Below are 17,896 nucleotides of genomic sequence, written 5' to 3'. Positions count from 1 at the left end.
CATAAAGGCAATGAAGAGACAAAAAACAATCACTCCGTTTTTTCAAAAACCAAACATTGTAAGTAACCTATGCCTGTTGACTTTCCCAGATGTGGTAGATTAGATTTGTTAAGGGGAATAGCTGGTCTGACAATAATGGCAAGAAGGCTTTTGCACTTAGCAAACACAGCAAAATGTGGAGACCATAACTATGCATTTAGGTGAGTGGACAGAGGCAAATAATGAATGAACACAAAAAGAATGGACCGAAGAACGGTCGTCGTCGGGAAATAATGTTTTATCTTATCATTTAACCCATTGTACTGTATGAATTGACTGAGGTATGTTCACTGTCGACTAAGCCACTATAAAAATAATTATAAGTAAATTTGTGTGGTGCAAGCTTTATGCAAACAACAAATAAAGGCCTACATAGACTTTTGACATCCTCTTATAGCAGGAAATCATGTAGATTCTTAAATTATGGGCTATGAAACATTTCTTAATATGTTATACATCATTTGAAAGATATTTCTAATCTATAAATTGCAACTAACTTGTAATTAACACTTAAATTAAAAATTTTGAGTTATTCTTAGACATTTGAAATAGTAGTTTTAGCCATTAATTCTCAGGAATATGTTGTATTTCACATTGTTGTGAAATTCTATAGAGGTATATAGAGGGTTAACTGAAATTATAAGATTTAAAATGTTGTCCTCCTGGCCTGCAGGCGATTTCTGATGACAGTAAGGCAGGCCCTAGTCAGTCAAGTGAGGATCTGCAGGAGGGCAGCCACAGTAGAAAATGACAGCATGAGGAAGGAGAGACAGTAGAATTCATAATGAAAGACTTTGTATGCTGAGATAAGCAAATGTTTTAATAAAACATACTTTGCTGAAGACATGAAGTTTTGGTGGGTGATTGGCATACTAGTCAAACAGTCTGATCATGCATTGCTAGTGGTGATCAGGTAGGCCTTTGTTTACCTTTGTTCATTGTTGTTTATCCATGATTTCAAATAAGAATCCCCCAATGGCTTTTTAGTGCAAATCATTAGCCCAAATTACGCAAAGTAACTATGAGCACTAGTTAAAGCCCAAATTACGCAAAAAAACGAATTGACTTAAATCATTTGCTGACAGCTTGGTCCCCCCCAGTTAAAAAATCCTATCTGCGCCACTGCAGTCAAACCCAAATATTTTCAGTCTACAGAAAAAATAAAGGAATTGGCCTCACTGTTCCAATACTTTTGAAGGGGACTGTGTGTGTGTGTGTGTGTGTGTGTGTGTGTGTGTGTGTGTGTGTGTGTGTGTGTGTGTGTGTGTGTGAGAGAGAGAGCATTTTTGCACCCCAAAAATGATTAGATTTCTTTACTTTTTCTAACATGCTGTCTAAGCAGTTAAGACAGTTTGTTCTGTGCAGTATTTCTGCATTCCTTTCTAGAAAAAAAAATCACATGATTTATTTATTAAAGTGTTTATTTGGTTTTAGTTTCAGTTCTAAAAAACATTTCACATTAGAGTTAAAACAACAGTTCACACAAATTAAAAAGGTTAGGCTACACAGAAAAAAAATAAGCATTAGTTTTAAGATGCAATTACTATTTTCGTTTTCCTTTGAAACGGTTCTGTCCTATGACGTGATTTATCAAATTAAATGTTGAATTGGAGTTCACATATCTACTACATCCAAATTCTGTACATTGCTATTGGATCACTAATCATCCATTGACCCAGGTAAATGCAGCGTATGGCTAAATTACTGGATTTGCATTTGTACTGCATTAACTTGTCTGGCTTTATACCTATTTAAATTGAAATGCATACTTGTTAAATAATATGGAAGGTGATGAGGTCAATATTATATCCATCTTCAGTTTTATTCTACTGATTTTCATGTGGGGCAAACCGGGGTTAGTTGTCACACAGTTTACCTCAGTTAAAATTCACTGCGGACTGTTTTTGGAAGTTATGCATAAATTCAGAATAGAATAAAGACAGTTTGGATCTGGATTTTGAAACCAATACAACTAAACAAATGCTAGTTCTGTTCATACTGCATGTATGAACAGTTCTTATTATTATCTTATTATAACAGTTCTTACTTAATGCATACTGTTCTTATTATTTTTTTCTATAACATATAATGACATGGCAGACATGATAAGATAGGGTGCCATTTAAGGTCTGCCCTTGTGAAACTTCCCCATGAGACAAACAGCCACAAACAGTTTCATGTTATGCATCATCAGCATAGTGTTTGGTGGTTACAAATGGAGTTTGGTTATGGTTGTTTGCACACCACTGAATAAATTGTTTCGACGGGGACTGCAGGTTTTTGGTGTTGTCCTACTGTGCAGTAGATTGTGTTGGGTCGATTATCTCCCGTTTGCTCTTGTGTCTGGTCTTGAACCTTATGAAATACAAATAATATTTTTTTTAAATGTCCCCTGAATAATCCTGTTTAGCTGAACAATTACTAAACTAAATAAAGAAAATTTTATAGAACATTCACTAACCTACAGTTTATAGAACAAGCATTTCATAAAAGCCTTTTTCAGAATCTTAGCCTGTTAACTTTTTAGATGATTCTCACCTGTTCTGCAGTATCATTTGTATGACCGTCACTGTTGTTTTTCTGCATTTCTTGAGCCTGAAATATTTAAACGAAAAACTTTATTTATAATGTTCTATCAAAAAAAATAAAAAAATAGTAGTATTTGCATGCACAAAAGTCACATATGATTAAGCTGTGCTCCATTATTAAACATCTACTGTATTTATCAAAATGCTGTATTTATCAAACAGTCAAATATTGCCAAATATTTACCATAGTTATGTCATGTTTAGATGGTATGTATGGTGATTTGAAATACAATTTCTGACATAAAATAAGGATACAGCATACAGGTATGTTCTGATAAGGTTGAGAATCACTTATTTATGTGTATGGAAGCAATACCTCAATACAAACAAATAACTAAATATTGCAGAAAGGGATGCATATGATATATCCTCCCAAAATATTTCCAACATGAATAAAAGAATAGTAATTTGAATCTTACCTCAGCTTGAGCATGGACTCTACTACCTGCTTCTTGAGCACCTATGAGGTTTAGAATGTTCAGTAATACAGTATATAAACAGAGACACGTATCAAATAAAAAGAACATTCATTTATAAAAATAAAAAAAAAGCTAAATGTTATTTTTTATTTTTTTTTAGCTAATTAAAATATAATTGAATTTAGCATGCAGTTCTGTCAGGACCACTATTGTCACATACAAGTGACAATTAGCATACAGTTTGGATTGGTGGTATGGTTCTGTTCTGGGCAAGAACTCCCTGCGCATCCGTGCAGCCTAACCTCCCTTAGGGTAAACAGAACAGAACCAACAGGAATGTAATGCAGATATCATTAATTCAAGATTTTAATGTAAAACATAATCAAGAATTTATTCTGATTCAAGGGGAATCAGAATGCCAAATCCTGACTGACGAGAGGAGGAGCTGGGGAGGGAGGAGGGTTATTAGCTGACTCCTGACAAACGCGACAGCTGCTGATAATACTGAAGGAGCTTATATATGTTTACAGTGATAGGTGTCGTATTCCAACCCGGGTTGTGTATTAGGTAGACGTGGATCAGCTGAGAGTCAGCTGATGCGAGCTTGACTAACATGACCTGCCAGAACTGACGCTACACTTGATTTTTTTAAAGGGGTGGTTGATTGCTATTTCACTTTTTTCATTTTAAATACTGTGTAATGTTGCTGTTGGTGCATGAACAGTATCTGCAAAGTTGCTGCGCTGAAAGTTCAACGTAAGCGGAGATATCGTCTTTTAAAAATCAGGAAGTTTAATGCCTACAAAAACGACTCGAATGGGACTACAACGAGATACTTCCCGGGTTTTTATTCGTAACTAATTTACATCAACCTTCAACCCTCCCTCCGGAACATGTTCTGCTGTCGAAGAGGAGGAGTTATAAATAGATCTTCTTCTTCTTCTTCTTTGGTGTTTATTGGCGGTTGGAAAACCAACTGGTAGGTGCATTACCGCCACCGACTGGACTGGAGTGTGGACAGGATACATGCTTATAGGATTGACATAATGCGACATATGAATGGAAATTCATGAGGAAACAACAACAAAACAAAACATAAAAAAAAAAGAAAAAAAAAAAAACAGCCTAAATTCTTTTACTTAATTTTGTTTCTTTAATAAACTTACTATCATATATAGCTTTTTCCTTTAGTATACCTATTATAGAAAAATCTTTATGCTCAGCTTTAATTAGTGACTGAATGAAATTACGTCTTTCATTATTGTATTTCCTGCAGTAAAGTATTACATGTTCAACTGTCTCTTGCTGACTACAGTGATTACATTCCCCTGTTGGGTGCTTGCCAATTTTAAACAATGTACTATTCCAGGGGTTTTCAAACTTTTTGTGTGTGTGGACCACTATTTGTAATCAAGAATTTTCGCGGACCACCTCATAATACACATAATAAAATATGTCTACACAGAGTCCTACCTGAATTAATCTGCACCTCTAAATAGGCTTACTAGCTCTAAAACTATCATTGGTCATCACATCAGTACAACAGACTTGTTAAAAGAAAGTTTACTGCACACAACGGCTGCCACATATTTAATTTATTTATTTACTCAAGCGCCCGAGGGCATAATCAGGTTCATTTGAACAACAGGCTTATTTCCATAGCAATGGAGTATGAAATCTATACAGTAATAAGAACACTGGAATATAGTCAACATTTCAAAACCTTTGGTGATTTTAGGGGATTATTAATCTTCAGAATTTTACAACTCCTCAAAAAGTACCTAGGCTTGAGTTTGTCCACTAAACAGCACATCCGCAAAACATTTCAGAAACGCGAGATCAAGAAACTAACTGGAAATTAAAATAATAACAGGCCTTATTCATTCCATTTATAAACATTTCGTTTCATATAAACTGCCTATGCCTAACTGTGCGTTCACACCGGACGCGAGCGCGTCAAATTCAAAAAGGGATCATATGTCAAAATCGCGCCTGCCGCGTCTAGTGATACGCTTGACCACTTTGTATCAATTCCCGCGTCAAAACAAAAGTTTGAAGCGAAATTTCGTCCGGTGTGAACGCACCATTAAAGGATATGCGTGTGATGTGATAATGAGATAATATTTGCCTCTGCCCTTTTCCAGTGTTGCCAGATTGGAACGGTGATTTCCAGCCCAAAAGCTCACCAAAACCCGCCCACTACAAGAAAAAACCGCCCAAAATTTTACTGCCAAAATAATATGATATAATTTCATTACCATGTCATTCAAGGTTGATAAGCACAATTTGTATCTCCTTAAAACAAATAACAATGATAAAAAAAAATAAAAAAAAAAAAAATCCAGGAAAACAGATCAAAACGGCAATAATTAAGGAGAATTAGCCAATATGACTAAAATGTCCAGATGGACACTGTCAAAACGGCAATCAAGAAATGAACCGATGACTTTAACCCTAGGAAAGTACACAATGCAGAACATAACGCAGAATTTAGCAGTCAAAACTGATTCATCGTTGATTCAAACCTTTTTCAGCAGGTGTCAGGGGCGAGTATAGTGCAGTCTGGACGGTGTAAAGTTGACGATGTCTGGTACAGTTAGGCTAGTGTGCACATGACCATGGACATAACTGTGCTCTCCTCTCAGAGTTATAGTCACCATCGATATCTCCCACCAAGTGTACATTTTTAGAGTTGCTCACTATCTCACTCTTTACTGTGTACATACAACTTAGTAGAGGCATTAGCCATCACTTGAATATACAGCTACAACTTATCGCGCTCAATCGCATCTGCCTGCTGATCGCTGATTGGCTAAAAGTGCGTGCTCGTCGGTGATGTCAACACCAATGCCAGCTGACTCTGCATGGGCGTGTGTGTACAGTAATGTCATGATGACTGATTTTATGGACTACATGCACACTTTATTTTAGTTTTTTAACCAATTAGACTTTAAAATGTAGATGTTTGAAAACCGCCGAACTGATCCCAAACCAGCCCAAATTTTGTCCACCCGCCCAAACCCTTTTTTACCCGCACAATCAAATTCAAAACCGCTTCTCGGCAGCCCGGCCGAACCTCTCCCACAACTGGCTCACTACCTGAGGGTGGAGAGTCCATTCTCCATACAGAGGATTCCCCCTGGACAAGAGATCCGCCCCCACATTCATTATTCCCGGGACGTGGGTTGCCCGTAGTGAATGAAAATGCTTCACGCCCCACAAGATTATTTTCTGTGCTAGACTGTGAAGCCGGTGGGAACGTGTGCCTCCCTGGCGGTTTATGTATGCCACCGTCGTTGTGTTGTCCGACCTGATCAAAATGTGGTGGTTCCTTAAGAACCGCACAAAATGATTCAGAGCCAGAAAAACTGTTAACAGTTCCAGGAAGTTTATGTGTGTGTTTTGTAGCGAGACGGGCCATTTCCCCTTCGCTATCCTGCCCTCGCACACTGCACCCCAACCTGTGAGCGACGCATCCGTCGTAACCACCTTTCTCAGAGAAACTGTTCCCAGCGGAGTCCCTGACTCGAGAAAGGACCGATCTCTCCATTGACGGAGAGCGTGCATGCAGCGTGACGTCACTATCACTCTGCGGTTGAGGTGACGTTTTGGACACAAGCCCTGCGCCGCCGTCCAATTCTGAAACTCTCTCATTCGCAGCAGTCCCAGGGGAATGACAGAAACTGTCGAGGCCATCAGACCTAGAAGACGTAAACACAGTCTGAATGACACTCTGTTTCCTTTCTGAAAAAGGGATAGACAGCCGCGAATAGACCTGACGTGCTCCTCGGACAGAGAAGCTCGATACAGGTCTGAGTTTAGTCTGAGACCCAGGTAAATTATCTCTTGTGTAGGCACCAAGCAGCTTTTCGTTTCGTTTATCTTGAAACCTAAGTTCTGCAAATGAGACACGAGCATTGTTGTCTCTCTCTCTGCCTGTTGCCATGACGGCGCGCACAGCAGCAGATCGTCCAAATATGCTGACACTCTGAGACCCATCACTCTCAGCGGTGTGAGCGCTGCTTCCACACATTTGCTGAATACCCTGGGCGCTAGAGACAAGCCGAAGGGAACTGTCAATAACTCGTAGGCTGTGTCTCGATAGGCAAACCTGAGGAATTTCCTGTGTGCTGGGTAGATGCTTATGTGAAAATATGCATCTTTCAGATCGACTGACGTAAGCCAGTCCTTGGGACGAATAGTTTGAGATAACGTTTTTAAGGTCAACATTTTGAACTTGTATTTCCTGAGGTGTTTGTTGAGGTTCCGTAAATCCAAAATAGGACGGAGACCTCCCCCTCTCTTGGGAATAACGAAGTACCGGGAGTAAAAGCCCTGATGGCTGTCCTCCGGCGGCACAACTCGAATAGCTCTTTTGCTCAATAAAGAGGCTATTTCTTCCTCCACAACCTGAGCTGACTCCCCCTCTGCTGCTGACATTAACACACTGTTGAAAAGTGGAGGTTTTACAGCAAATTGCAGACGATAACCCCGGCTTATTGTGGATAAAACCCAGGGGTGTACTGCGCATGCGCGCCAGCTCTCCGCCTGAGCAGCGAGCGGACCGCAGCAGCTCTCGTCCACTAGTGACGCGGCGGCGCCCACTAGTGGTGGAGCTGGGGACTGCAGCTCTGATTTTGACAATTTTGTTTTTGTGTGTGTTTTTATTTTCAAACATAGCTGTGCCCTCGGCACACTGCCTGGATGCACAGGGAACGTGTTTATTATTTCCATAGCACACATGTCTTTTGGAAAACAGCCCTCTGCCCTCTGTTGTAACCCCGTGGGTGGAGGGAGGGAAACTTTTCTGTGAGGCACTGGGGGAACTGGTGCCAACTTCACATCTGAACTGGTCATTATAGAACTTGTGAACAATTTCCCTGTCCGACGCCTTCTCTTGGCTGGAGGGGGAGAAAATGACCGTTCTCTTCGAGGGAGGATAGCAACAGATACTCCGTGAGTGCTGTTGCTCATCCCTTTGTTCTGAACCTGACGAAATACTAGGTTGCCCGCCGTTTCTTCCCTCCCTGAGGGTTTGCCGGACGGTGTCTGGCTGCAGCCGCCGCGAAGGAAGGTTTACCCCTCGGCTGAGCTGGCTTTGACTGTGGCTCAGAACGCTGAGGCTGAGAAGGTCTGGGGTTTCTAAAATCTGGCCGACCACCCCCTTGTGGGGCTTCAAACCTAGGCCGTGGTGGATGAGAAACCCTAACGGTGGATCTGCGAGGGAGGCAGGTCTGGAAAGCCTCACCCTCCTGCTTCTTTTGATCGCACCGTTCTCTCATTGCAGTGACCGATGCCCCGAAAAGGGCTTTGGGCTCAACTGGAGCATCCAAGAAGTCTGCTTTCTCTCTGTCTGACAGCCCTGACAGCCCCAGCCAGAGAGCTCGCTCGCCGACCACTGCCAAGCCCATGCTGCGGCCGCAGCTCTGGACCGCACCTCTGGAAGTTCTCAGGTTGAGATCTGCAATAACACAAATCTCTTCCCAGAGGGCTGGGTTTGGAGACCCAGCATCCATTTGCCTCCCCATCTCTTCCATTAGCTCTGCCTGATAAGCAGTGAGGAGAGAGGTGGCATTAAGAGCTCTCACTGCCAGTGCAGAAGAGCGATAAATTTTCTGAAACACTGAGGCCGTTAGACGATCAGTGCGTCCTGGCAGTGAGGCTGAAGCCGAGGAAAAAGCTGTCTTGCGGTTAGGGTGGAGATGGTGTGCAACCGACAGCTCGACAGGAGGGGAATTTGACATCCCTAACTCCTCCATTTTATCCACATCCAGCCTAGAAAATCCCTTTACGGGAACTCTGTGAGAAAATGGCTTATCCCAGAAACGTTTCATCTCCGAAACGCACGCGGGGACCGCTGGAATGAGCTGCTTAGCTGGTGGGGCACGTGACGGCAGTCTCTTGCCGTCATAGAGATCTCTCTCTGCCCCCTGGCCCGACTGCTGTGATGGCCAGTCTATGGAGAGTTTTGCCGCCGCCCTCCGGCACATTTCGAGCAGGTCGAGCTCCGCCTGAGCCGGGAAGGGTGAACCCTCGCTTAACGCGCTGTCCGGCCGGGGTGGATTTGGCGGGAGGATCGCATCTTCGTCATCATCCTCACCATCGTCCTCTAACAAACGAGCGATGGCCTCGTCGTCCTCGTCATCCTCCTCTCTCACATCCGTAAGCCCTACGGATCCGAAGAGGGGAGGTAGTTGCGGGGAGAATTCGTCCATGTATTCGCCCCAGCTGCAGGACGCCGGAGGCTGTTTAGCCTCCTCCGCGGGTGGCGGAGAAAAGCAGGGATCACCCTTGTTAGTGGCCGCGACACGCACTCTTCTCTCTAACACCCTCGACGGGAAGAGAGAACAGTGACGACAGCCCTCGGGATTAGCGAGGGCTGCCTGTGCGTGTCTCACCCCCAGGCATGCGATGCATAAAGGATGAGGATCCTTGCCCGATATCATCGAGCCGCACGCACACGGGCGAGAAGTTTCTGCTTTCGGTCCGCCGTTTGCAGACTTTGAAGTAGCCATAATAGTATTATCTAAGTTCACCGACACGTGCAACTCAGAATAAGGGAATATCTAAAAGAATTCGCCGTAACGCGTTAATTCTCTTAAGTATACCAGATTAATAACACCGTTACAGTGGAAAGAAAAACCCGCTCACAAAAATAGCTGCGTTCAGCGACGTACCTTGACGGCTCGTCTCAGAACCGTTAAACAACTATTTCGAGACAGGTCCTACTGAAAAGATAGCTTCCAATTTGATCTTCACGGGGAAGAGATCGAAGAATGAAGTAGGGACCACTACAGTGGTTTATATGTGGGTAGGGGACTCCCGCATCACTGTCGTGATTGGTCTGTCAACTGACAGACGTGGTGTAATTGGTACTTCCAGATCTGTCACGCCCAGAGGCGTTTCCCATAGTGAGATACCGAGCGAATGTTTGAAAGAGAACTATGTTATTCATTCGCTTTTCTTCTGTCCACTGCAGGGCCATTAAAATTGCCAATAGTTATAAATAGATTTCCGATGACGTCACATTTCTCCCGCAACTCCTTACGGCGCCATCTTGTGTGTCAAGTGGGTCAAGCGTTTGTGTTACGGATCATGATAATATCCTGAATTGGCATTATTCTGAACATGAAAATCATACGATTATTCTCCGTTTGGCTGCAGTTAATTTTCAGTGCTGCTCTTGTGAACATTTAGAGGTTTTGTGCTCTGGAGATGTGACACTTTATCTAATCATTTCCAAGATGGGCTAGCTAAATGCGCTAACGTTAGCTCTCATCAGCTGTCAAAACCCAGGCGGCTACTATCGACACAGCCCTTGAGAGGTGTTGGCTGGGCAGAAGCACACTCTGACGATTGTCCACCTTCATCACTTTCTCTGTGGCCACATCAGCTGGTCGAGCCAGAGGCAAAGGCTAAACCTGGAGCACATCGCTCCGTGCCTCTGCTCTCCATCTCTCTCCTACACTAAATGAGTTCGGAGCGTTGTGTTGTTGTTGTTTTTTTACCCAGATGGTGTTGTCTTGACACTGAGTCTAAATGTACCGTATAACAAAGGCTGTGCAGATATCAGCCGCCTGGCTACAGCGATGTGAACCGTCAATGCAGGGCTGCAGACTAACATTTCCACGAGGGAGAGAGAGCAAGACAGCGCTTAGTTTGGAGACGGTGAAGTTTTGTTTACCCTTTCGCCTGGCTCCGAAGAGAGAGAGAGAGCGCGCGCGACCGGCTCTCTCTCTCTATCTGCTCGTTCTTTCAGTTAAACATGCGCCCAGTTCATCTACATTACTCACCGATCAAATAAGACTTTGGCGGGACAAAAATGCACTTTGGCGGGCGCTAAAACAAGTTCAATGCAGGAGAATTCATGCGTGAATTTAACTGAGTAGTAGCCTACATGACCATGCACTCGCACAAATGCGACCATATAAAATTTTAAAGGGCACCTATTATGCCCCTTTTTAGAAGATGTAATATTGGTCTTGGGTGTCCCCAGAATGCATTTGTGAAGTTTCAGCACAAAATACCCCACAGTTAATTTATTATAACCATTTGAAAATGTCATTTTTGGGGCCTGTTTTAAAAAGAGCTATTTTGGCGTCTACCACTTTAAATGTAAATGAGCTGTATATCCCCGCCCTGCTGCTGGACCTAGATGATGAAGAGACTCCGGCACAGAATAAACACGAATGAGAATGGACTAAACGTCTCGGAATGGTTATTTGATACATTTATGTACTTACAAAGTTTTAATCGCGTCCCCTTTGCCATTATGGATGTGCAACACACACACACACACGAACTGTGATAACGTTCGCGCAATTTTTTGAAACTACACACACACACACACACTACTGTGATAACGTTCGCGCAATTTTTTGAACCTGCACACACACACACACACACTACTGTGATAACGTTTGCTAAGTACAAACGATTTATTTATTTTTTTCTTAAGGGGAGGGAGATAGACGTTTATATAGCCTACTGTCTATGGAGATAGAGCAGACCTTAATTTATTTACATTTGTAAATGCTGCAAAAAAAATGCCTACGTGACATAAAACTGTCTGACGTTGTTTGTTGAGACATCCTATGACGACGACAATAAATAGCTTTAGACGCATTTGTTGTTGAACTGGCTGACATCGATTGAAATGACTATTTGCTCATAAATCATAAAATACACTTACTTCTTTCTTCTGGAGGTGACGTTGGATCGCGAACTGTAGGCAACGATCCACACTTGAGGATTAACTTTGACCCTCGTTCACTAAACAGTCAGTCAGAAAATGAATCTCGTATTTAGGAAGTTTAAGTGGTGCCTTTTCTTCATAAATAAAATCCATCCGCTGCGTTTTCAGTGGCTCTGATGTCAGTGAAGACTAGTATGTCCATTCTTACATCCCACAACAGAACACCTAACGTACACTTCTTAGGAGACATTACCGGCTGTCGTTGAAACAATGGAGGATGCAGATCACCGAGGGCGGGGTCTATGCCAAAACCAGATGTCAATCAAATCACGTCGGTGGGGCTTAGCTCATTTCTACGTCACAGTGAGGGAAATCTAGAACAGGGTGTTCTGAGACAGTGCTTATGATTTATTGAGATAGTAAAAAAACTACTGGGTGGATTTTTATCATTCTAGGGTGGTTTTGCTCACACACTGCCAACACACATTTATGTTCAAACACCATGTAAAAGTGAATTTTGCATAATAGGTGCCCTTTAACTCGCACATTCTAACAAAATAATTGTATGCTTCCAGAGACTTTCTTCCTCTTAATTCGTCAAAAGTGTACGCACTAACGGTGTGGATGAGATACTTGGCAATGTCCATTTCCTGAATATCGGGGTACGCCGCAGGATTAGCCTACATAACCAGTCCTCTTTCGACATTGTGTAAGGATCCTTTCCATCGATATAACTCAATTTCTCATCATATCTTGCCTTGCAAACATTGTCTAATGTGTCCCTGTAAATAACCTTTACCTTGTCGCCAGGTTTGGAGGAATTTGTCATCGTTATCTCAACACAAAAGAGTCAAAAATACTTTATATTAACTGGCTTTCTATTAAAGGAGAACTCCGGTCAATTTTAACATTGAGCTCATTTTTTTGTACATTTGGAGTGCTGTCAATACAGAGAACAACGACAAAAATCGGTGTTGCCTACACCGAGTTATTCTATTTTTAAAATTTGCACCCTGTTGACTTCAATAGCGCAAGTACTAAACCTGCTTTTAGCCTCTTAACATCCTTGATGTGTCATTACAAGTGCACAGAAAATGTGAGTGATTCCTTCTGAGTGAACACGAGTGGATCTGACTGCAGTAGATGTGAAAGAAATGTATAAAAATGATGTTATTTAAGCCAGCGCAAATACCTTTGTTTACATCCTGTTTTTCGGGTGAAGTCCAAAGTAGTCGATTGCCGAGTTCACGCGCATAGGTTTAGTACCTATGATCACGCGCGTGAACTCGGCAATCGACTACTTTGGACTTCAACACACCGGCCGAACTAACCAATCTGAGCCCATTGCCTCTTTCTGAGGGAGTGGTTTCATAGAATCAGGAAGTCAACCGGTCGTTCAAATGACAGAGGAGGAAGCGGCTTACAATAAAGGTGAAATTTATGAAAAATAAGGCGTTTTTTAACAAACGAAACACGAAGACATGTTATATTGCAGCCCATAAACACAATCAAGCAAAGAAAAAAGGCAGTAAACCACCCCTTTAAGCACAAAAGAGATTTTTATATTGGCTATGAATTCTAAACTGCTCTAAACTTTGTAAACTAAACTCTAAACTAAATTCTCTGTAGTATTATGTTCGTCCACTGTCCTTCTGTATCTGACTGTATAGAAAGAGGTTTCATCATGTATCAGGTGTAGTGTAAAACATTTCAGATATAAGATTTTAGTAATCCTTTGCATCACATTTGATCTTATGCTACTCTTTTGATGCTCTTTTGCTTAAACATTTGAATAATTATTGTCATTCCTTCTTTTTTGGCCAAGCACAAATCAATTTCTGTCCTGATCTTACTGATGAACCGATGGTGAGATCTGTTTTTCATATGGAAAATAATGTACAAGACAACATACCTTTTTTACGCTTGCTGTAGAGAAATGCTAGAAATAGTGCAATTGCCAAAAAAAAACACACTGCCACCAAAATATATTGCCAAAACAGGAGAGGTGGCTTAGTCTCGTCGTCACCTTTGTTGTCCTCTGAAAATGAGACACATATTATTAAGAACTACAGTTGACAGTTCAGGTATTCTGAGGTCAATCAATTCAGTAGTTAGACTTCATTTAGTCAACCAAAACTAAATATTTGATTTGGTGTGTGTGTGTGTGTGTGTGTGTGTGTGCGCGCGCGTGTGCGTGTGTGCGTGCGTGTGTGTGTGTGTACCTTTATTATTGACACAGAGCTGTGTAATGTTTATTCTGTCTATTTTCCAGCTGACAGTGTTGCTATGGTTACAGATGATGGATTCCTCACTGCAGTGCAGGATGAGAGTGTTGTTTTGTGATGTCACTTCCTGTGGAGAGCATCTGTTGTTCTGATAGCTAGAGTTTATCATGAGGTCATGAGCTTTGCATGTGAAGTTCACAGTACAGGAGTCACTGCTGGACCAGTTTGAGTTTACAGTCAGAACAGGAGCATCAACAGCGTCTGAAACACACATTTATTTTTTAACAATATCATACATCACTCTATTGTAAGCTGTCACATTCCTATAGCTGTTTACAGAATGTACTGACTGAAACGTTGGCAGATAAATTATGAATAATTTTTATATATATATTTAAGATTTATTTTTTACATTTAATTTCACTACTTGTATTGTACAACAGTCAAAAGAATAAAAGACAGAACATAAATGAGTCTTATCTGAAAATGCCAAGCAAAATCACACTCACTTATAACAGATACTCTGTATGTAACAATATCTTTCTCTGAATCTCCACTTGCTCTTGCTGTATAGAGTCCAGTGTCTGTCTTCGTCATGTTCTTCAGTGTGAGAGAGAAGGTTTCATTATTGAAATCCACTCTGTCCTTGTAGGAAGAATGAAGTTTTACTTCTTTAGTTGCACTTATATATCTAACTATACTCTCTGACTTATCATTTCTCCAGGATAAAAGATCAAACTTTGGTAGTTCTTGTGTCTGTATATCCAGTTGAACAGAATCTCCCGTCTTCACAAACACAGAGATCTCAGCACTGAACCCTGAGGAGAGAGAGAGAGAGAGAGAGAGAGAGAGAGAGAGAGAGAGAGAGAGAGAGAGAGAGAGAGAGAGAGAGAGAGAGAGAGAGAGAGAGAGAGAGAGAGAGAGAGAGAGAGAGAGAGAGAGATACAGTATTGATTCTGAGTGTGGCTGGTGAAAGACCCATTGTACATTTTTCCTGAAATGGGCATGATCAAATAAATAATATGTTTGACATTTAATAAAACTTTTCTTCAAGAGAGAATAGCATAATAAAAACGTAATACAGCTGTAATGCACATATTTGGAGATATTTGTTTCTGATTACCTAAATAAACTATAGTCTGATTGCCCCATGTTTTGGTTTAAACAATCTAGAGAGCCCACTGTTTCAAAAGTAATTCCTTTGGCTCTCATAGTGGCGTAGTTGGTTTGGTAGAGCTGACCGCCTACAGATGTCATTTATTGGACTTCAAAATAACAGTTAAATTCACAACTTCTTACTGAGTAAAGAGAATTGTTGTGTTATCACTGATATGATGAAAATGCTTTTAAATAGAAGAAATTCCCCCATTTGCATGATACATGTCTCAGTATGCATCCATGCTACATGCTTTGATATGATATTACATTATTGTTGAGTTTCATAATCAGAACTGCCAGACATTTTGTGACTAACCATCACACACTTACACAACACTCTTTACACCTATAATTACCTATTGTTACACTTATAATTAAAATAATTACAAACAAATCATTGCTTGTAATAGATGTCAAAATAAAAAGGAATGATAAACCTCTGTCACATTTAAAAAAGTTTAGTGACTCCTCTCAGTACAGAAAAAGTCGAAAGACTTTAACACTGGCACAATCGTTCTACAATTCACTTATTGCTAGATGGTGGTGTATCTGTATTTTCCAAGCATGGCAAAAAGGGAGAAAAAAAATTAAGATTTTACACAGCTATTTTAGTTTGTAGTAATTTTTTTTTTTTTTTTAACTTAAAAACATGAGAGTGTATAGTAAATTTCTTTCAGAATATTTTTACAAATCAATTATCAAAAACTGAGATTTAGCTAAATAAGTTTAAATTTTATAATTGTATAAAAAATATATATAATGTGCAATGACAGTATCTGAGCCATGCCATGTGCAGTCACATGCAGTCACAACAACCATTAATAACCAATCAACATAATGAACATGTGTTTTTACCTGTTTTAAAGGTCAGAAGAGAAAGAAGAAATACGAGTAGGTTATGTACTGCCATCTTCACAAAATGAAAAGATTAAAAACAGAACTGAAAATGACGGCTGCTGAGACTCATAACGGAAATGGAAAGTTCCTCAGAAGTCCTGTTTTAAACAGTGTAAGCACATTTTGACTTCTCATTAAATAAACACATCTCCTTCTCATTAATATATGCTGGACCGTGTGTGTGTGTGTGTGTGTGTGTGTGGCTCAGGAGGTTTTTAATCGTTTTTTACAGAAACTTTAAAGGCATTCTATATATAGCAGGTTACAATCTGCACCACATCCTGTGGCATCTGCAAACAAATTATGCTAGATCTTTTCTCAGAACTAATTTCACTTTTCTATTGGCCTTTTTCTTTCCAAAATGCTAAACCAAATCAGACTGTAGCTGATGCTTCAAATCAGCTGATCTCAGTTACTTTAAAATATTACTTTTTACCCAGTTTCCACCTGCATTTATCGCTGGCCACTTGTAATCATACCACCAAAAAAGGCAGGTGGCTTAACCAGGTGGAAACAGGGCCATAATAGTCTTTAATTTATTTAAAGATACTGTAATGTCTCCATTAGTCAATTACAGCTATTTTGTCATATTGAATTAATGATATACAGTATATGTCACCTGACCGTCGTTTTCAAGTCCCAGCTTTAGTCCCAAAAACTAAAGCTTAATGTGTTCGTAATTTCATTAACAAAAATATCATTCTTTGTTTCCACAATAACAATGTACAATAACAAATTTATATTGCTATTGTTATTGGACATTCATATCAATTGTAATTATACTTTACTGTATAAATTGTGTACAAAAGTACAATTCTGTCATTACTTTTTTGAGTTTTGTTTTTGTCTGTTTTGTGAAAAATATGACTTAAAATCTTCTCCTTTGCAAGTGAGACAAAATACTGTTAATAGTGCCAAAATCACATTTAACCTGGAACACTCATTTAATATACAAAGAAATGTTTCTCAAGAGAGAGACATGATAAATCCAGTTAATATTATGAGCTGTGTCATTGCAAAAATAAGTAGAACACAATTAATAAAACAAACACTTTTATGACAATCAGGCAACTACAACAATACAATTATCACTCATACTATTGACTAACATTCTGCATAGCAAGTTTAAAATGTGTTAGTATATTATTTTAAGATTTCTATTGATGAACACTGAATCTACTGTTTGCAGACACATTTTTACATATTCATCCTCAGTTATGAATGACCAAGTTGTCTACCTTTTTTTTTTTACACACTATTGAATAAATTGTATTGTCAGTTTCAGTAGGAAATGATGTTTTTTGGTGTTGTCCTATTGTACTGTAGGTGGTGCTGGGGTGATTTTCTGTTTGCACCTGTGCCCGTATCTGTGAATATACATACAGTAAATATAAACTAAGTAGGCTACATATATTTTCCATCTATCTGTCTGTCTGTCTGTCTTCACAAGGCTTTGAATGAGCATGTATTAAGTGTCTGCACAATGAGGAAAGTAAATGTCTTCTTCTCTTTCTTACCTCAGGGCTAGGCATGTTCTGACTGGTATTGTGAGTTTGTTTGTGCTCTCCTGTAAACCCATAGACAGTTTGAGGATTCGCTGATTTCTCCAACATCTCCAGGGGTCTTTGCTCTTTAATCTTTGGCTGCGGAACAAACCAATCTAACAGTCACAAATCCTTCTGTACATTTACATTTACATTTAAGGTATGGCTAGTAGTGTGGACACTGAAGAGGTTTGATGTATTTCCAATAATTCTACAGCATAAATTGACATTCTGGAGAATTATGGGTTAGAATTCATTAATTCATTCTTGAATTAAGAGCATTTATTATCTAAGATGGCTGCACAAAAAATATTACCTGAACTTGTGCATA

The 17,896-nt window shown here is 40.2% G+C and overlaps 1 protein-coding gene across 1 annotated transcript; it reads right to left on the bottom strand.

Annotated features, from left to right (window-relative positions):
- Positions 1-1,452: 1,452 nt before the first annotated feature.
- Positions 1,453-16,223, bottom strand: LOC308686510 (CD48 antigen-like). The gene is made up of 7 exons (XM_081394939.1): positions 15,980-16,223; positions 14,476-14,784; positions 13,964-14,227; positions 13,654-13,779; positions 3,047-3,087; positions 2,578-2,634; positions 1,453-2,394 (listed from the first exon to the last, which is right to left on the bottom strand). The coding sequence occupies exons 1-7, from the start codon at positions 16,032-16,034 to the stop codon at positions 2,266-2,268; spliced, it is 981 nt and encodes a 326-aa protein (XP_081251065.1). The 5' UTR covers positions 16,035-16,223; the 3' UTR covers positions 1,453-2,265.
- Between the last annotated feature and the right edge of the window lie 1,673 nt (positions 16,224-17,896).

Source organism: Scardinius erythrophthalmus (assembly GCF_964197995.2).
Source record: "Scardinius erythrophthalmus genome assembly, contig: HAP1_SCAFFOLD_356, whole genome shotgun sequence".
In the NCBI taxonomy this organism is placed as follows: domain Eukaryota; kingdom Metazoa; phylum Chordata; class Actinopteri; order Cypriniformes; family Leuciscidae; genus Scardinius; species Scardinius erythrophthalmus.
Note: the sequence above shows the minus strand (reverse complement) of the source record. Positions and strands in the feature narration are given on the sequence as shown.